This window comes from Physella acuta, unplaced genomic scaffold, assembly GCF_028476545.2.
Source record: "Physella acuta isolate Inbredline_101_S28 unplaced genomic scaffold, ASM2847654v3 ptg000662l, whole genome shotgun sequence".
NCBI lineage: Eukaryota > Metazoa > Mollusca > Gastropoda > Physidae > Physella > Physella acuta.
Genome location: NW_026732181.1, coordinates 217,153 through 237,799, shown reverse-complemented (window position 1 = coordinate 237,799; position 20,647 = coordinate 217,153). Strand labels below are relative to the sequence as shown.

General features: G+C 30.7%; 2 protein-coding genes across 4 annotated transcripts in view; one reads left to right on the top strand and one right to left on the bottom strand.

Moving 5' to 3' along the window:
• Nucleotides 1–214: 214 nt before the first annotated feature.
• On the top strand, nucleotides 215–10,750 carry LOC131948863 (uncharacterized). 2 transcript variants are annotated; one of them, XM_059310565.1, is made up of 7 exons: nucleotides 215–289; nucleotides 1,342–1,470; nucleotides 4,253–4,326; nucleotides 5,069–5,212; nucleotides 5,369–5,483; nucleotides 8,158–8,227; nucleotides 8,809–10,750. In XM_059310565.1, exons 2-7 carry the CDS (start codon nucleotides 1,360–1,362, stop codon nucleotides 8,910–8,912), a joined length of 618 nt encoding a protein of 205 aa, XP_059166548.1. In that variant the 5' UTR covers nucleotides 215–289; nucleotides 1,342–1,359; the 3' UTR covers nucleotides 8,913–10,750. The 2 variants fall into 2 exon arrangements, with proteins under 2 accessions (XP_059166548.1, XP_059166549.1); XM_059310566.1 differs by having other exon boundaries at nucleotides 220–289; nucleotides 5,072–5,212.
• Nucleotides 10,751–13,206: 2,456 nt separating this feature from the next.
• The window catches only part of LOC131948861 (sorting nexin lst-4), a 30,233-nt gene continuing 22,792 nt past the window's right edge, over nucleotides 13,207–20,647 (bottom strand). The window contains exons 10-17 of one of the 2 annotated variants that reach the window (XM_059310563.1): nucleotides 20,220–20,323; nucleotides 18,311–18,414; nucleotides 18,062–18,139; nucleotides 17,760–17,836; nucleotides 17,532–17,621; nucleotides 16,588–16,794; nucleotides 15,301–15,350; nucleotides 13,207–14,866 (exon numbers count right to left, since the gene is read on the bottom strand). In XM_059310563.1, the coding sequence (XP_059166546.1) occupies nucleotides 15,303–15,350; nucleotides 16,588–16,794; nucleotides 17,532–17,621; nucleotides 17,760–17,836; nucleotides 18,062–18,139; nucleotides 18,311–18,414; nucleotides 20,220–20,323 (708 nt within the window). In that variant the 3' untranslated portion in view covers nucleotides 13,207–14,866; nucleotides 15,301–15,302. The remainder of the gene's footprint in view (nucleotides 14,867–15,300; nucleotides 15,351–16,587; nucleotides 16,795–17,531; nucleotides 17,622–17,759; nucleotides 17,837–18,061; nucleotides 18,140–18,310; nucleotides 18,415–20,219; nucleotides 20,324–20,647) is intronic. The other variant, XM_059310564.1, reaches the window with a different exon arrangement.

The window sequence follows — 20,647 nt, the reverse complement described above, 5'->3', positions numbered from 1 at the left end:
AGTAAAACGGTGAAAACTGTCAAAATTTCATGTTATTTTTGTGCACGATTACAATACTTTCTCTATACTTCGTATATAGTCTTGATCTAGATCTACGAGAAAGTAAAAAAAAATTATATTAAATTTCTAAATTATTTTCAGGCTTTTTAAAATGTATTTTTTTTATTTTTACGGCTACTTTAAATTTGATTCCAAAATCTAAACAGAAGTCATGTTGACCCGGGGTTTATACGTTTCACCCTGACCCTGTCGTGCAGTTATTAACATAACAGGTTGATTACACTACACTGTAAGTCACTGTAATATTACAATAGATAATAATTAATAATAAAAGATTGTTGATCTATATTAGATCTGTTATAGTTATGTTAAATGTTTTTAGTAACTTTATTAGTGGGATCATAATATACTTAAAACTATAGCGGCCTAGCCTAACTACTAACTAAGATACCACCGGTGTCCGATAAATCGCCGGCCGATAATAATAGATCTAGATTAGATCTAGACTAGATTCTAGAATCTAGACTCTTCCATAAAATAGTTGTGTTGGGTTGTTGTTAGTAGTATAGATCTGGACTAGAATCACTGATCCAGTAGTATTGTAATCTCGACCAGTGGCGTAGCGAGGTCGGGCGTCACCCGGTGCGGCACTTAATGGTGTCAACCCCCCAGAGGCGTAGCGACCCTTCCCAAACTTTCAAATTTTCGATTTGCACCCCCCCCCCCTCAAACTTTCGATTTGCACCACCCCCCCCCCCCCCTCAAATTTTTCTCTATGTGCTCTTTTGTGCCAACTATAGTAGTACAAGATCTACCAACTAGATCTAGATCTAGTAACTAATCAGAGGCTCATGGAGGGTGGGTGCAGTGACACCATTTAGGGGGGTGACACCATGGCAAAATAAGGCAAAATGTACAAAAGAAAAAGGCATTTTTGCCAGTTCCATTGATAATTAATTAAACTTAAGCTCAAATCAACAATTATTACAACGACGACACCATGACTAAATGTGCTAATTATAGATTGTAGAGAAAACAATGCTACATCCATCCAACTGTATTATTAACTGTATTATTATTATTAAAGCTAATACATGTATTTATTTATTTATTTATATTCATTGATATATATATATATATATATATATATATATATATATATATATATATATATATATATATATAAACTTTGTTTCTTGGTGAGGGTAGCAGGTGACACCACAAAATGCCGCACCCGCTGACATCCGACCTAGCAGCACCGCTGCCACTTATAGTTAGTAATGCCGCCTATACTATGCTGTAGCTATAGATCTCTAGATTCTAATAAATTCTATATTTCAGATCTAGACCTTGGGCCTAATGAATTCTGCTCAGCCATGTCCACCTCCTATAGTCAAGGAAGAAATTGACCTACCAAACGGATACAGAACAAAATTGGCATTTCTGCTTCATAATGTCATGACAGAAGAAGTAAATTGGCCTTTTATTATAATACACTTACTACTGATTTTGAATTAAGTATTCTAGATCTAGTTAAAACATACATGCATAATCTATTCTATAGCCTAATATTTGATATTAACACTAATAATAATATATTTGGCCTCCATAAAATATATTCTATGTTTGAATCCCTAGTTATATATTTTTACTAAAAAGTCAGGGTCTTACAATATCTTTAAATTTAGAACTACCTAAATTCCTTTGTAAAAACAATAGGTAGGTTTATGTAATTTAGAAAATTAAAAATTATTGTTACCAAATTCAAATATGATAAAAAAACTTAATTTAATAGCTTCAGAAACATTTAAACAAGTTGATTGTGGAGAGAGTGTGGCACAGCATATTATAAACTTAATATTTTTGGGTTTCATAATAGAATCAATCAAGACTTTTAAAATCAATAAACTTTTAAATGCAATTATTCAAATTATTTACCTGAAAAATATAGCAAAAAGTTAATATTAGTCCTGATTAAAAATCCAAAGTTTACATTTCAAACATGATATAGATCTAGCATAAAAACTGTTAAAAGTAAATAAAAAAAATTCATAGCCTTTATCATTAAAGTTAAAGTGTAAGCCTGTAGCATACGCAGGGGGGAGCAGGGGGAGCTGCCGCTCCCCCTCTGGCCATTTTCAGCCAAGTGGCGCCTTTTTGGAAACTTTTTAAACTCAAAGTTTTAAACAATGATATTTGTTAACAAATTTTTGGTCGGCACATCTATGTAAATCACAAGATTTCTTTTCATGCAGCAATTAAGCATTATTGTACTAGTTTAGTAGTGTCTACGTTTACAACACGTATTAACAGCTGCATCAGTTTACCATTCTAAAAATAACCATTACGATGCATTGCAATGTTTAAAAAACCTCTACGGGTAGTACCACTTGGCAAGAGGGGGTGTTAAGTTTAAGGCAACTGCATAATGTATTTGTTTACGAATAATTGAATTAGAAAATGTTATACATAATTACTTTATATATACAGTTTGAATCGTGTGATTAATTAAAATAAAAATTACAATACAGAAACAAATACAACTGATGTGGCACCTCTATTTAAATTTACTTATGAGCAAACTGCGTAGTGGTGGGGAAATTTTGACGTCATCATGATGAAGTAGTGGTATTCTTACAGATTGGGCGATAGTGATTACGATTACAAATTATACGAAACAGTTACAACCCCCCTCCCCCATGGACCCCTCTGTAAAAAAAAATATTGTCATAATACCACTGCTACTTATTTAAATCTATTTCTGTATTATATATTTGTGTAATATATATGTATGTTAAGAACAGTCATCTAAAAACTGACGCTATGTTCACTCAGAGTTGGTTATCTCCCCCCCCCCCCCCCCCCCCATCTCCACCACAATTGTGTAGAGCAACATTAATGTCACAACTAGGTATACACCGGGTTGGATAATTGACCTAAAGTGACCGGACAGTGGTAAATGAAGTTGACTTTAGCATTTATGATGACGATATATTAAATTAAAGTGAACGGACAGTGGTGAATGAAGTTGAACCCCCCCTCCCCCAACCCAACCCGAACTGATCTGTTAAGTACATGTTGAAAAACGGGTAATGATGTACCAAAGTACCATGCCGCCAGAAAATTAGCTTTTTAAACGTAAAACTCTGTGAATATTGTTTTTGCAATTACCAGTAAAAAGTTGTGTGATCAATACAGTGATCTAACCCATACCTATCACTATGTTAAAAAAATTATCTTTAAAGAACACAAAGAAGCAGTAGTTAATTAAAATATATGATCTGAACTAAAAGACCGATGTTTAGTTAAACGTACGCTGTTATTCCGAATGTTTTTCTATTATATTGAAAAGCATGCTTTTATACCAACTCTGATTTTAAAACTTTCATTATGCTGTAATACTTTAGCATTTATGATGAGGATATATTAAATTCTGATTATAGACAAAAACATTATGTAAACATGAATAGTGTTATAACAATTTCATTATAATATATATATATATTTATATTAAGATAGTGATTATTTCCCCTTTTTCACTTGTCTTAAATAATTTCCCAGGAATTATTATGTAAGAAATTTTTTTTACAAGAATTACAAAACAGATTGTGTTACGTTCATTGTTTTTGGTTGTAGTGTGTGTATATATATATTTTTTTGTTTAGATTGATACAATTTTTGTTTTGTCTGCCTACATTGTGTGTTTTTTCTTATTTCTCCAGAGTGCTACTTTCAATTAATTTTACATCATAGCGAAGTAACTACATAGGGCCTACAGCTTAATTATATATATATTATATATATATATATATATATATATATATATATATATATATATATATATATATATATATATATATATATATATATATATATATATATATATATATACACATATATATATATACATATACATATACATACATATATATATATATATATATATATATATATATATATATATATATATATATATATATATATATATATATATATATATATATAATACACGTATATAGAACGTGTTAAAAATTTGGCGCGTTTTTTGCTCTTTTCGCTCCCCCTACAAAGACCTGGATACGCCTCTGGTGTAAGCTCATTCTCAAATGACACTGATTTCTATTTTAATTAAAATATGATGTCAATAGTTTGTTGAAAAAACTTAGTTACATTTTTACTTTCAAGTTTTATGTATAAGCCACATTGGTTTAGCATGAAACGAGTTTTAGTGTTCACTCCTTTTATTTTTTAGGAATGCAAAAACTTTATTACCAAATCAGAAGAGGTTGGCTACGAGGAGGCTTTACTTAATATAGGTGGTGGAAGGTATGTTTTTGTTTTTAAAACAATTTGTTACTCATTGTTTAAGTATTTTGTTATTGACTTTAATAAAAAATTTGAATGAACTCCATTTCTGTTTTCATTTCATTATTCACTAAGGCCTACTCACAGCAGAAGTACTGACTTTTAGTAGCTGCTGCAATGTAATTAGATCACACATATGCACTAAAGTTACATGTTTCAAACTCCTCTCCCTCTATGCAGGCACTGAACTGGAAGGACTCTAGTGGTTACAAAGTAGGCTTACATTATGAATGTAAATAAGTAGGATGGAATGGCTGATTAATTTTTAAAAACATGAATTTTAAGATATAAGGGAGTTTCATTCTAAAATACACAATTGTATTTTGTATCATTCCAACAAATTAGATTTTTCTCAGTAAGGTAAAAAAGTTGTTTTATATTTTTGTGTAAAGCAAAGCTAGTTCTTCTCTAACTCTTAAGCTTTTGAAGGAGTAGGGGTTAGGTGTGCTGGGAAACAGATTTGAAAAGTATCAAAATCTACTTTGAGACCACAGTCTAAAATATTTACAATCATCCTACCTTAAATCTATACAAGACAGCAAGTTGGAATATTTTCTCATTCTTTTGACAACTAGATTTGCATCTGTCTTCTGTTTTTATCTTGGTACAAGTCAAAATATTTCACCACTATTTTGTTATACCACTTTTTCTAATATAAGTGATTACAGTTCTTTTATTTTTTACACATCTCATAATTGACTAGCAGACAAATAATGATGTCAGAAATTCGAAACAGTAAACGGTGTATTATAGATTCTTATGAATATGCTGCCGAGTTGTGGAAGAGAATCAAAGGATTTCTCCCTGATGATTTTGAAGGGAAAAAAATTTTGGGCCTTAATGAAAGGTAAAAAAAGAAATTAGACCTAAAATGTTGATTTCTTTGTGATATTTTAAACTTTTTATTGTAAAATAAAATAAAAAAGAATTTATTTTACGGTAAGAATAATTAAAAAATTATTATGTATGGTTCATGTAAATATTCAGCTGGTGTAAATTTCAGACTTCGATTTCTACGGTATGATCCTGGACATTATTTTAAAGAGCATCTAGATGGAGCCTATGTACGGGATAATGGTGAAGCTAGTGTCATCACCTTATTATTGTATTTAAATCAGGTTGGTTTATCTAGCAGGTCTGCTTATTTGAACAATTTTCTCTTTAAATTAATAAGAAAAGATGTTAATTCTATGATTTAATGCCATTTTTAAAAAAAAGTATTCAAAATTGTGAAAAACTAATTTTAAAAAGCAGTTAACTTTGTGTTTGGAAATCAACCAAAATTTGGGGATAGAACTATTTTGTTTTTGGTAAATTTCACTTTTTGGTCAATGGACTTAACCGAGGATAGTCTCATTCAATATTTTTAAAATCATGTATGATGTTATTAAAATAAATATGGTTATAAAAATTTGACTGTTTGATTTTTGTTGGACTTTACTAAAGATTCGATGTAGCTGATGTTTCAAAAACTATTTAAATGTTTTCATTCATCACAGAAATTGGGGAAAAAAATAGCCAAACTAGGTCAAGGGTTTTAAGAAAATTGATTTTTAAAAACATTGTATCTGAGTACAAATAACTATCAGTTTTTTATAAAGTGGAATGAAAATAAATAGAAATATAGCCTTAACTCAAAAATTATTTTCAATGGGTTAAGACAAAGTTATTAAACAAGCCTCCCCCTTAATTTGCACATCGCAGCTTAGTGTAAAAATGCGATTCAATCTGAGTTTTCTTTAATGTCTGAAATAATACAGAAATCAAACATATACAGTTTAAAAGGTTGTTCTTTCTTCTTCTTCTACGTTCTAAATTTTAGTGTTGAAAGGGATCCCCTCAAATACAATTAAGTATATGTGACAACTGGTTATGGGCCATTGAGGCCATTGACTCCGAGTTCAGCCTGCTTTTCTTTTTGGATTAGCTTCCATAGCCTTTGTCCAACCAAGAACAAACCACAAAGCAGAAGTTGTTTGATTTTGGAGTTGTCTCTCCTAGAAGAGTCGCTGTCCCCAGCTAACGAGCCTCATCTGGCAGTGGGTTCGAACTCGAGACTTTTCAGTTTAGCAACTTTTTTTAAGCTTTTTAACATGTTAACATAAACACAAAAAAAAGCATGCAAAAAATAGTGTTGAACATGCAATAGGTAGGGAAAAGGCGATTAGTCAGATTTACTCAGCAGCGGCATTGGCTTAGCTAATTACTTGGTGCTGTGGTGTTTTTACTTTCTCGTATATACGTATTATAGAGAAAGTATTGTAATCGTGCAAAAAAAAAAAAATCGAGATTTTTACAAATCTCGACGTTTTACACCTCACTGATACGGAAAAACATAATTTTGCAATCTTGTCCGTATGTCTGTGTGTGTGTGTGTCTGTCCGTGTGTGTGTCTGTCCGTGTGTAAACACGATAACTTGAGTACCGTTACAGCTAGGTTGATGAAATTTCATATATAAGTATTTTATCAAAATCGTAGATCCGTATCAACTTTTGAGCGATTTCCGATAACCGGAAGTGGTACTTTTCCTACTTTGAATTTTTTAAAAGCCTATAACTTGAGTACTATTTCAGATAGATAAATGAAATTTCACATGTAAGTAAAAGATCTAATTCTCTATCTTCTGTTAAATTTTGAGTAATTTCCGTTGACTGGAAGTAGTAATTTACGCTACTTCCGATTTCTCAAAAAACTAATGTAAATTTTAAAACTACTAATAATATTGCGCACTATTATGCGCTTTTTTTATTTGCGTTCACTTGGTGTGCAATTAATTTGTCTACGAGATTTTATTCTATTTTTAAAACTTTAAGTATTTAAAATGGATTAAAAATCATGTCTATAGCCCGAGTTTCCATCCCCTGTTATTTTATATAAGAATATTCGAGAAAGTTTAGGGGAGATCACTCCCGGTTTATTACTTTCTCGTATACGAAGTATAGATTAAGTATTGTATCTCGACGTTTTACACCTCCCTGAGTCGGAAAAACATAGTTTTGCAATCTTGTCCATATGTCTGTGAGTGTATTTGCGCATGTGTGTGTGTCTGTGTGTCTGTGAACATGATAACTTGAGTATAGTACAGCTAGGTTGATGAAATTTCATATATAAGTATTATATCAAATTTGAAGTTTCGTATTAACTTTTCAGCAATTTCCGGTAACCGGAAGTGGCACTTATTCTACTTTCATTTTTTAAAAGCTACTAACTTGAGTACTGGTTCAGATAGATAAATGAAATTTCACATTTAATTAAAAAATTTAACTCTCTGATTTTTTGTCAAATTTTGAGTAATTTCAGTTGACCGGAGGTAGTAATTTACGTTATTTCCGATTTCTCAAAAAACGCATTTAAATTTATAAAATACTAATAATATTCCGCACTATTATACACAGACTATTTGGCACAGATTCTATTCTATTTTAAAAAGTTAAAGTATTTAAAAAATGGATTAAAAATCATGTCCAATCTATATCCCGAGTTGCTATCCTCCGTAGTGTTATATAAGAATATTCGAGAAAGTTTAGGGGAGATCACTCCCGGTTTATTTGAGTGTGTAATCTCAATGAGTGAATATCACTTTTAAAATGTAGAATAACCATGTGTGATTGGGAACAGTGGACTTCTAAATGGTAACTTGAATGTAGGTTGATATGCAAAAAAACAATTGTATGCTTTCATTTTTAATTATTTTTTTAATTAATCAGCCACTTAGAATATTGAAAAATCTTAAAATGTCATTGTTTTGTTGTTAAAGCTTTTTTTAAAATTGTGTTTCAAATTCATTTCAGGGATTTGAAGGTGGTGCAACAACATTTTTAGGAATAAACAATGAACGAATTTCTGTTGTACCAAAAACAGGTTTGCAGATTACTATTTTCAATTTTGCTATTAGTTCTTTTATTAAACAATTGTTAAAAATCATTTCAAGATTCTTTAAACAAATCAATGTGAAATAATATATTAGAACCATAATGGGGCTCTTGGTTTGTGTGAGCTTACTTTGATTTCTACCCAGATATGGGTAGCTTAAAACTGAAAGCATTTTATTATGTTGGGGGGGAGGGGGGTGTCACCTATTTCAATTTGTCATCCCTTCATTCAGACTCCCACCCACCCCATGTGGATGCCGAGGGAAATGAGTAATGTATGGATAAAAAGGAGAATTCAATTGGTGACAATAGCTTTAACAGAATTTTTAATAACTGAATTATTATTTATTCATTTTAAGTTATTAAAAAACCTCAGTGTGTGAAATTGAGTATCAACAAAAAAATAATTATTGAAAACAAGTTATCAACTTTACAGAGCTGCCATACTTGAGCTAACATACAGAAAAGATTTTATTTTTTATGTTTTAAAAACTGTCAAACAAAACATTTTTAACAAGTCCACTGCTTTTTGTAAAATATTTCATTAAACCACTTAAAAATGTCCTCCAGGCTCTGTACTTATCTTTCAACATGATGTTAGACATGAAGGATCACTCCTGGTAAAAGGCAGAAAATACACAGTGAGGACTGATGTTATGGCATCTGCTACCTAGAGTTTGTCAAAGGGTGTCTGTTTTGTTTTGTAAGATTGTATATTCTTTTAACAAATGTCTTTCAAATTGGTGCTCATGAAAGTGATTATATTTAAGATTTATAATCTAGTGTCATGGTGTGAATGCATTGAAGAAGTGATGATGTCAACAAATGTTAACTAAGGGATTAACCATGAATTGTTGAATAGTGGGCAACTTAATACAACAAACTCAACCAGTCCAATACAGAATGCATGAATACAATATACATCAGAAGCTGACACTACCAAACAAGATAATGTGTGTTAAAATAATGTTAAAATCCTACAGCTAATCAACCAGCAGTCTTGATTACCACGGAACACAAAAGCATATTCCACCTTTCTCTGCCTCACATTTCACCTTTCTCTGCCTCACATTTCACCTTTCTCTGCCTCACATTTCACCTTTCTCTGCCTCACTTTTCACCTTTCTCTGCCTCACATTTCACCTTTCTCTGCCTCACTTTTCACCTTTCTCTGCCTCACATTTCACCTTTCTCTGCCTCACAGTCATGGAAACTAAATAATACCTGGGTGAAAGGGACAAGCCAGATCAATACATACATTAGACTTTGAAATTAACTGTTGCACCATCCTATACAGTAAAAGTAATAACAGCAATAGTATAAGCCAGTGGTCCATGTACATGGAGGGCTAGGTTACTCCCCTTGGTCTCAAGTTAGACATTTTTTACTTGATACTTTAAAGTGTTAAACTATTACAGAAAGGTGCTGGTGAAATATGCATGATGCCTCTCTTCACCAGGGGAACTAACCTTAGCAATCACCCCCACATTCTGCCTGCTGTTGAATAGTTTTCTGTACTCTGTTAATCACCTGGTCTCTGGAGCACAAGTATTGCTTTGACTCCCTAAAGTTGTTGCAGACTAGACTTCTTGTGTTACATTGCTAGAGCTATATTGTCTGGTGTGCCAAGTTTCTACCAAAGATCTTTTGTAACAGTTCACATTGATTAATAGTCTTTTATATAACCATCCTCTTCAACTTGAAACAAGAAACTAATAGAAACCATTACAACATTCTACACCACTTTCCAAATATAAACCTTCAGGATATTTAAAGTATTTAAAATTACTACATCTGAATTACATATATTTTAAATGTCTATATCAGGATTGAAAACTATTACATTCTTTATGTATTGTATTTTCAAGATTTTTCATTCAGTACTGATTGAATATTCTATTTCTTAAATCAGTTTGTGCATTATGGCGTCATGTAAGCATTACTTAACTCAGGATTGACTTTTTACTTTCTCATACATTGAGTATAGAGGAAATATTGTTGTAGCCCTAACAAACTGTTTTACACCTACTTGAGTCAGAAAACTTAGTTGTCTGTGCTTGTTTGTGTGTATGTGAAACCATTTCAGTTAGGTTAACTAAATTTCACATGTAAGTGTTACAGCAAATTAGTAGTTATATACTAACTTCTGAGCATTTTGTGATACTTTATCGACTTTCAGTTTCTTAAAAGCTGATGACTTAAGTACCGTTTCAGTTAGGTGGTAAAAATTTCACAGGTTCTTTCAAGTTTCAAACAATTTCCTGTAATTGCAAGTGGTATTTTAATCTATTTCCAAAGGAACATGATAACTTAGTACTGTTTAAGTTAGATAGATGAAAGTTCATAGTTAAAGAACTTATAATTAGATTACTTTTAATTTTTGCGTAACCTCTGACAACCTGTGGTTCCATCTCAATCTTTTATATTTTTATAGCCCAAGTGCAGTGTAAGTATAATTCCAACCCTTACTGTTATAAAATACAAGAAAGTTTGTTGTAAAAAAGGGTTGGACTCAAAGAAAAAATCCCTATCCTTTCAACCCCTCTATGCAAGGGCAAAATCTAGTGTTGTCCCTTTTTTAAGCCACCTTGTGATATGAACAAAAGATTCATATTTGTTTTAAATGTAGAAATAACTTCTCACTTTCAATTTCCTTAAGTACTTTATTACTTATTGTTCACTAAATGGCTTGAAATTATGATACACAATCCATTATTCTAATTAATAACTTAATAATTTAATAACTTTTTAAAATTTATTCCTAAACTAAAAAACGACTATTTCTTGACCCCCTAAACTGACTCATTGCAACATTTCTCATTCATCTATTCATTCAATCCCATTATGTATTATAACTATGTAATAATTATATTACTATATTTTACTGATATAATTTCTTTATTCCTAAATTTTAAATGCTATGTTTTTTACTACTCAATTTTTTTTTTTATTAAAATGTTTTTTTTAAAAAAAAAGGCCAATGTGATAAAAAGTCTACTGTTATTACCGTTATTAAATAAAGTTATTATTATTTTTATTCCTATTTATTTTACTACCAGAGACTGCCTTGCCCACCAAAAGTGCTGAGGTTTTTCTTGAAAAGATGAAAATAATTACTATTACAGTATCTGTTTAATTTTATGTGCTTAAACTGTATTATGTGCTTATGAATTTTTTAACATGCTTATTTCCTATAAAAATATGCCTAAATATGGTCTTTTAAATTTTACGTCTCGTCCATGTTTTGAGATTTTCTCAACATTAATATTTTTTATAAATTATAATTTAATAGTATTATAATTAAACAACTTTATAGAAATGAATCAAAGATACGTTTTGATTGTGTTACTTAAGAATATTAACATTTCTTGCACTCAAAGCCTTTAACACAATTCATTATTTTGTTATAATGCCTGTATCATGCTGCATTACTGTTTTTTAAATTTAAATGAGTAGAGTAATAAAACTCAAGGATTTCAATTTATAAGGCTTACTGCCTAGCTTTGCATAATGTTTGGATAAAGATGCTAAAAACTATAATCCGTACCATATTGTTAAACAACAATCTTTCACATGACACGTGTCCATACACTTTTTGTTACATGCAGTGCCAGTGTTACTGTTGTGAACATGCCAGCTCACAGAATGTCTGCAGCAAAGTGTAACAGGACAGAAAAAAGCAGCCAACAGATAAAAAAATTATCAATTACAAATTTTTTAAAAGCTTGTTGAAATATTGATGAAATATTCTCGATGGAACATTGAGCTTATTCTACACTTTCCATTCTATAAAATGTGTAGGCTGAGTACAAAGTCCTATCCATTATCTGTTCTGTCAGCCCATGTTCAGGCACTCAATAGAAGCCTGGTTTGCACTTTGACAGTAAAAAACATGAATAGAAACAGGTCTTCTCACTTCTTTCCATTTCTTGACTTAGTGGATCCTTTAAACTTAACACCTTTATTTTTAAGTTCCTACATTCAAAGATTCTTCAGATGAACACCTTCCACAGATTTTAACGAACACAGTTAAAAAGATTTCAATAGTTTTTATTTTCTTTAAGGCAATAACCCAAAGTAACTTTTACTTGGCCAATATGATATATACAATATATCTAAACTCATTCATTGAGATGTGCAAAAAAAAATAATGACTCATGCAATATTCATACATGCAAGATACAGTTTGGCTACAAAATCAAAAGGCACTGAATATTAGCACAAATGTGAGTTGTTTTACATTGGTGATGTATTGTTAAGTACATTTGTAATAACACAGACTTGCAATGATTTCATTAACACTGGCACCACTGTGTATGTAAAAAAAAATTAGATAAAAAATATTGTTTATCACAATTATGTGGTTCAATGTACAACATACAATAGTTTTAACTGGCTTATTAAAAGAACAATTAAACATGGACAAAGTTATGAATGGAATAAATGAAAACCATTTGTTTAATCATAATAGAGATTTCACAAAAGTGAAAAACAGGCCAAAGTGTTACAAATAGGGTGACAGAATTTTAAATATCAGCCTGACATACCATAAAAAAATCCAAAACAAATAAAACTCCTTTCTCTAAGCTATTATGAAAACTATTAACAGAAGATGAATGTGATCAATTACAAACTACTTCATAATTTAAATAATGCAATCTGACATGAAAACCCACTATGACTACTATGAGCTATGGCAGTAATGATAAGTGCCAATATTCGGTCAAATTATGCTAAACTTTAAACTAAAATTTAACAAGAGATGGCACAAATATCCATTTAAGAAACTTGCTTATTAAAATATATTAGCATCTATTATTAACAGCAGTGTTTCTTCCAGACTTTTTTCTCCGGGGGGGGGGGGGGGGGGGCACTTGAAATTTTCGGGGGGCGGACACTGTTAAAAGTATATATTTTTTATATAAATTATATAAATTTCATTTTGTTCGGGGGGGGGGGGGGGGGGGGGGGGGTGGCAAAGCCTGGAGATGCCTGGAAGAAACTGATTAACAGTAAGTTGGTTATATTTTAAAAAAAAACACCACATAATACAATCATTTTGACGTAATTCCAATTTTACTTCCATAAGTTAAAATGTAACATTTCTTTTTATACATGCAGAATTAAATACACTTAAAAAATCTTTTCAAACAAAAATGCAGAAATGAATCATGTCCGAAAAAATATGACCTGACAGACTGAAATGGGGAAAAAGTTTAAACTTTAAGTGAGGTGTATGCAGGTATGAGTGCTGTTCAGCCAACTGAAACATGTATTTATAAAACCTTTAAAATTACCTTGTAAATGGACATGTAAATAAAACAAATGTTTCTTTCTTTAGATTAAAAGTATACTTATTGATGTCTAAAATTTGAAGATATTCTGACTCACATATTACAGCTAATTAAGGAAAGTTTTGTTTTTTTGCTTCAGCACATTTAAAGGTTTTTTAAATGGTTTTTTAGAATCTTAAAATTGTAAAAATTTAAAAGTAAGTTAATATTTAAGCTTTAAAATCACTTATTTCCTTCTAATTGTTCTTAATTATGTAGTCATCACAACTATTTTCTTAAGACTTAAAGCATGATCAGTAGCTAGTAATAAATGAACTCTAAACAACAATAGTCTGCAGTCATTAAAATCCTTCTCAGCTCTGGTTAGGTAAACACATGTGACAGTTCAGGTGATCATTAACCAAGATGGATGCCTTTTCTTATTGAATATAGTAATTTTTTAATCAATTCTTATTAACTACAAAGCTTGAAAGAAAAAATTGTATCAGCAATTGGCCAAAATAGAGTATAGGATTTGACCACCAAATAAGGAAAAGAATGTAAAAATACAAAATTTCATTCAATTTTTTTACTCCCATTTATAAAACAAATGTCCAAGAACTGAGGAGAATGTTTAAAGAGGGTTTTCTGCAGGCTCAAGTTATGAACAAGTCTTGTTTAAGGCTAATGTTTTTAGGGCACAAGTGCCTTAGATTAAGTCAATGTGGAAGATGTTTGATTATCAACTATGTGAAGTAGATAATCAAACAATGGGGACGAATCATTATTTTAACAAAACAAGTGTAAACAATTTTGATTACAGAATTGCAGTAGGCTCTACTGAGAAATACAAACATCTCATACAAAAGGGAAAAAATGTTTATTAACAGAGTTTTCTATATTGTACGTCATTTGAAATTACATTTGTTATAGTGGATGAATAAATCATTATGGGCATGAGAACTTTGATAGTAAAACACAAAACCCTAGACACTCGTACAGAATAATTTTTATACTAAAAATCACTTCTATTAATATTGCAACTGTTCTGGATCAAACATGACATGGAGACTCATCTATATTTTCAACAAAAAAAAAATCACAAAAACTATTGTAGTAGATACATTGATGGCAAATATTTAAGTGCTAAGGGCACTGCTAAATAAAATAAAAATTTACAACAAAAACTAATGTAAATAATGTGTCAAGCTACTAGTGCTGTAAAGATGGTTGGAAACTCAAATATGTTATAAAGCATACAAAGAAAACAATGTGTGTTTGTTTAGATGTGACACGAATATTAATTTAAATACTTTCTTGTAACAAGGATCATCCTGGCATTATGAATTCTGTTGGTGAATAAAAAGGATTTTTAAAATAATAGGTAATGGTATGAAATCAACATGTTTAGAAAACATCCTAATTCAATAACATAAGTATCAGTTTATGAATAACATGAAAATGGTGTGTTTGATCACTGTTAATCTGCATCATATCATTTTTTGTGATAAAGCATATGTAGTTAATAATAACAATAATAATATGAACATCTAACGAATATCTACATATATGTAAATATATGTGTGTAATAAATATATACCTACATATACATATTATATATATATTATATATATATATATATATATATATATATATATATATATATATATATATATATATATATATATATATATATATATATGGATGAATAGCTAAAAAATAAACCATTATGGAAGCAGTTTCATGTACATATTTTGACTAAAACATTAAAATTCTAACTTAAGTTTACCTTTATGCATTATCATATCGATGTAGTGCATCTTCTAACTTGCTAGTTAACTGGAAAAAAATAACTTTTGTTATAAAACTATAAAAAGTGTCTACAAAAAATGATAATGGAGAGATAGAGGAACAGTGCGCTTTTTAAAAAAGTATGGTGATTGTTTCTTTGCTGGAAATGCTGTTAAATGCAGTTAAATGCTTTAAGCTTTCCTTCAAAAACCAAAAATACTGAAATTATGGTCAATATTTGACTTACTATCTAGGAAAACTCTCCAAAAAAAAACTCTTTTCAATACATAGAGATATTATAATAATAAGCAATAAGTTTTAGTTTCTGCACTTCTTGTATTTAAAAATAAGTGCAAATTTTGTAATTTGATAAAAAATAATTTGGTCAAATAAAATAATAGGCCTAATAAATTATGTAATGAAATTGCTGATATTTTAAAAATATTTTACCCAAAAATGTGTTTGAATTTTACTTTCATGATTTATAAGTCTTAGAAAATAAATTGTAGAAGACATACACACAAAAGAAAAGCATTGCTGACTGAGTCTATCAGTAGAATTTTACACAAGTGGGAAACTTTACAGTTACTATTGGCCATAAGCAATGTTGGAAGGTGGGAGACTTTACATAGTTACTTTTTGTATTTCCAAAAAAATTTTTTTTTTAAATTGTTAAAATTGGTTCATCAGTTTTATATTATTTTAAGGATGGGGTTGAAAATCTGCTAGTCTCTTCTTTAAATTTCCTGTAATTGTCTGCCTTGTTATCTCAAAAATAAAATGTCATCTTCCTTGCTTGTGACCACAACATTGTAGATGGCAAGGTGTTTAACAACTGATTGGCAAGGTGTTTAACATCTGATTGGCAAGGTGTTTAACAACTGATTGGCAAGGTGTTTAACAACTGATTGGCAAGGTGTTTAACATCTGATTGGCAAGGTGTTTAACAACTGATTGGCAAGGTGTTTAACAACTGATTGGCAAGGTGTTTAACAACTGATTGGCAAGGTGTTTAACAACTGATTGGCAAGGTGTTTAACAACTGATTGGCAAGGTGTTTAACAACTGATTGGCAAGGTGTTTAACAAATGATTGGCAAGTTGTTTAACAACTGATTGGCAAGGTGTTTAACAACTGATTGGCAAGGTGTTTAACATCTGATTGGCAAGGTGTTTAACAACTGATTGGCAAGGTGTTTAACATCTGATTGGCAAGGTGTTTAACAAATGATTTAAGTTTATTCTTGAGGTGTTTAACAAATGATTGGCAAGGTGTTTAAGCATACCTTTTTATAAAAATCAATTTGTTCCTTCAGGTAACTCTGCATCATAGACTTGTAATCAATAACCCTCTCATGTTGAAAATGATTCATCTCAGCCAGTGTCCCGTATGATATTGTGTCTGCACGACTCAAGACACTTTGTACCTCAGTCTCTTGCATTTTACCTTCCTCTTGTAATTTTAGGCACTCCTTAGCTTTTCCTATTGCTCCCTTACAAAAATATACAACAAAATACTGCATGCTCTGCACAACTGTCAAAGGACAACACATTTTACAACATTTTTATAACGGCACTGTTAGTTGTTAGATGTTTATTTTGGGGTTGGTTTATGTGACAACATTTTTAATCTTGTGCTGTAGCATTTTCTTTCACACTGTGCAAAAACTGATTGGTCAATCAAATTAATTTGAAGGTTACAATGTACAATAACAAAGGTAAATAACTAGATCACAATGATTAATCAGGTGAGTTGGTGTTCATGTCATTTGCTTCTTATAACTTAAAGTCATAATGGAGTCATTTCTATAAAAGTATATAGACATTATGTTTGGAGTGGGAATATGTGTTTGTTTAATGGTTATTTATCCAGTTACTGATATATTTTTATATTTCCTAAATACTAAAAAGTAAATTAATAAAACATAAAAATGTATATATATATATATATATATATATATATATATATATATATATATATATATATATATATACATAAATATAAATATAGGGCTCCCATACAATTTGTCAGGGGTCTAGTTTGTGACATTACTAAATCCCAAAGTAAACTCTATTAAGGAGGTAAGTTTTGCTGAGTTGTATAAATCAGAATGTCTCATCCAGGATGTTGGAGTTGTCTATGAAGAGGAATCAAAGTTAATGGTAAAAAGCTATAAATTGTACTAGGTTAGTCACCAATGTACTAGCACAAAGTAAATCAAATAAATACCTCGTGGACTTTCAAAGCATCAGGGTAGGTTTGTAACAATCCTTTATATTCATAAAAAGATTCAATCAAAGGATAGGCATCCCGGGGAGGCTGCAATAGTGCAAAGATCTTTGATATAAATACACATAGCAAACTTCTTGAGTTATTATAACTTTTGTCAATAATAAAGCTCTACAAAGTTTTGGAATTAAATGTTAGCCTTAGAACCTTTAATTGCAACTACATTACCTGTTTTGCAAACATTTCTCCAATATCATTAAAGGCATCTCCAGTGTAATCAATAGCAGCAGTCAGATTTCTAGAAGCTGGTTTGATTATATTGAAAAAACTTAGGCAGCTGTTAAGAAGACTGCATGTAATAAACAAATCGCTTTAAAACTCTTAGTAACTACCCATGTAATTTATTGATCTTGTTATTAGTTAACAAGTTCGGTACATAAGGTTCTTATCTTACGTTCAGCTAGCACATGAGCAATTAGAGTAAACCTTGCCAGATGGTAACTAAATGTTGGAATGTTGTAAGAACTTACCAGGATTTGTATCCATGTTAAAAGTTTGTGCCAGTTGTTTATAAGAAGCACCAATTCTGCCATATTCTCTTTTGAAAGCTAAAATTTTAAATGTAACAGGAAAAACAACGGCTAAGGAAATGAAACCTAACAACTAAAATTCTTGTACTTTATTAAAATTAAAAATATAACCAATCAGTAGAAAGATTCAGACATAATTTGAAATACTAGAAATGTTAAATATAGCAAAAATGCTGTTAAAATACTCACGCCCAATTTGTTTTTTAGCATAATCTTGGTGAACTGTGATTAATGTCTTTATATTCTCTGTCATACTCAAGACAAATTTACAAAATAATTCCATTTTAGGTTCACTGCAGATGGAAAAAAAAGTCTAAAGAATATCATAAATAAACTAAAATTAAACCTAAATTTTAAGTGAAATGCTATATTGTTTACCTAGGAAGCTACACTCCCCTCGCCCTTAAATGGTCATAAGCACCCAGATAAATCAGCTTCTGTCATTTACCACCCTGTGTAATTAACCCACTGCACAATACATATTATACCAATACCTGTCCCTGTCTTTCACCATAGCTATCTCCTAACCTTAACCCTGTTCCTAACCTTATACAAAACCTTCATCCTATCCCTATTTATAACATCCTATCCTTAACCCTACCATAACCCTTACCCGTGTGTAATTGTCATGGGGCAATTGATCAGGGGATAATGATGTTGGGTTAAATAAAGGGAGGGGAGTAATGTCATGCTCACTTTTTACCCACCTCCTATCAGATTGTGTAGCAATACATGACATCACAAATAGGTTAAATAAAGGGAGGGGAGTAATATCATGCTCACTTTTTACCCACCTCCTATCAGAATGTGTAGCAATACATGACATCACAAATAGGTTAAATAAAGGGAGGGGAGTAATATCATGCTCACTTTTTACCCACCTCCTATCAGATTGTGTAGCAATACATGACATCACGATAGGCCACAAAACCTCTAAATAATTGTTTCGTGTTGCAACACTTCTCTTCCCCCCCCCTCCCCACACACACAAGTAAAGTACCGTTTCAAATCTTATAGTCTATGGGGCAGGTGAAGTAGAGAGCACCTGTTTTGGTAGCCTTTACATATGAAGGCCATCTGCCTTTTATTCCCAAAAGTGACTCAGGTACCCATTAGAGCTTGGTGGACATTGTACACTTGAGCCAGGGATCTGAACTCAGAACTTTTGGGTTAGCAGTTAGCACTCTACCTTAGCACTCTACCTTACAACCAAAATAAACATTTTTTTTTAAATGTAGCAAGAGTTGTATTGTTTTAGAGGAGGCTCATGTTCTAATTTTATAACCTTATATATTTCGCAAAAAAAAAATAATAGTGTTATTTTCATTAATACTTTTGTAGCAATGGGAAAAAAACATTGCATATATAATTCATTAATTTCTCAAAGTCCTTAGATATGAAATAAATATGCATTAAATTTATGTAGGCTTGGATTGAAAATATATCAATTGTTTTGCATCTGAGGATTTTTAAAAATTAATTTAAATTACATTTTGCAATGTTATTACTTTAGCTTATGTAGTTTACGACTTACAAAAAAAATGTAGGTAAGATTAGCAATAAAAGAATAATTATGGTATGAGTTTAGTTTCTTTTGTGAGAGTTAATAAGGTTCTGGTTTTAGAGTAGGGGATCATTTTAAAGGTAGGGTTATAAGATACAACTTAAATGAGACAAAAATAATTAAGCTTGAATTATTATTGCTTTTAAAACTTAATATTCAGGGTTAAATCTATATGAAAAAGTCATTTATCTCGCATGTTGTTGCATTCATATTAAAAATAATCTTTTAACTAAACAAACATCCTTTATAAGCAGTTGGTTAGCTATTCATCTATATTGATTTTATTTGTATTAAAATTATTTTATTTTATAGTCAACCAACATCACAAAAGAACCAAAAACAAAGTTTACTCCATTAATTAATGTATAAATTTATTTAAATATGATAGCATGATCTAGTATACTAGCCATAATGCAAACAGTTCATTACTTTAGCACCTTGTTTAGATATCAATTTATAGTGATAAAGGGTAGATCATGCAGAGATGAAAAAAGAGTTAACATTACTTTTTAATGTTGCTAAAGTAAAACTTACACTTCTCGTAAATCTAACGCTTTAGTAGGTGGTTGTAAAACCTGGAAAAATTTTCCACCCTGAAATTGATCTTTTTCTGCGTTTCTTTTACCAACTTTCCATTTCTGAAGAAAAATAAGTTTAGTTTGTATTAAAACATCTAAATTGAATGGCATTCTAGTTCCCTGGCCCAAACTTCTTGAGAATGCTAAAACTAATAAAAACAACATTCTACTGTTGGTTGGATCTGATTAGGAAATTATGAAGCGTAAATAATAAACAAGAGTCCTACATAACATTTCTGAAACAAATTAGATTTTTATAAAGTAAATGGCTAGAAACTCCCCTTTCTCCCATATATTTCCTTATCTTTCAATTTATTTATCCCACAGTATATTGCATAGCACAGCTTTTCACATTTCTAATGCAATGGAGATACACAAGGTGGT

What these genes read in the sequence shown, in the direction of transcription:
- LOC131948863 (XM_059310565.1), top strand. Translation starts at nt 1,360, where the DNA reads ATGAATTCTGCTCAGCCATGTCCACCTCCTATAGTCAAGGAAGAAATT. An exon ending in CTTAATATAGGTGGTGGAAG is followed by an intron (nt 4,327 to 5,068) that starts GTATGTTTTTGT and finishes ATAATTGACTAG; the next exon opens with CAGACAAATAATGATGTCAG. An exon ending in TTCTGTTGTACCAAAAACAG is followed by an intron (nt 8,228 to 8,808) that starts GTTTGCAGATTA and finishes AATGTCCTCCAG; the next exon opens with GCTCTGTACTTATCTTTCAA.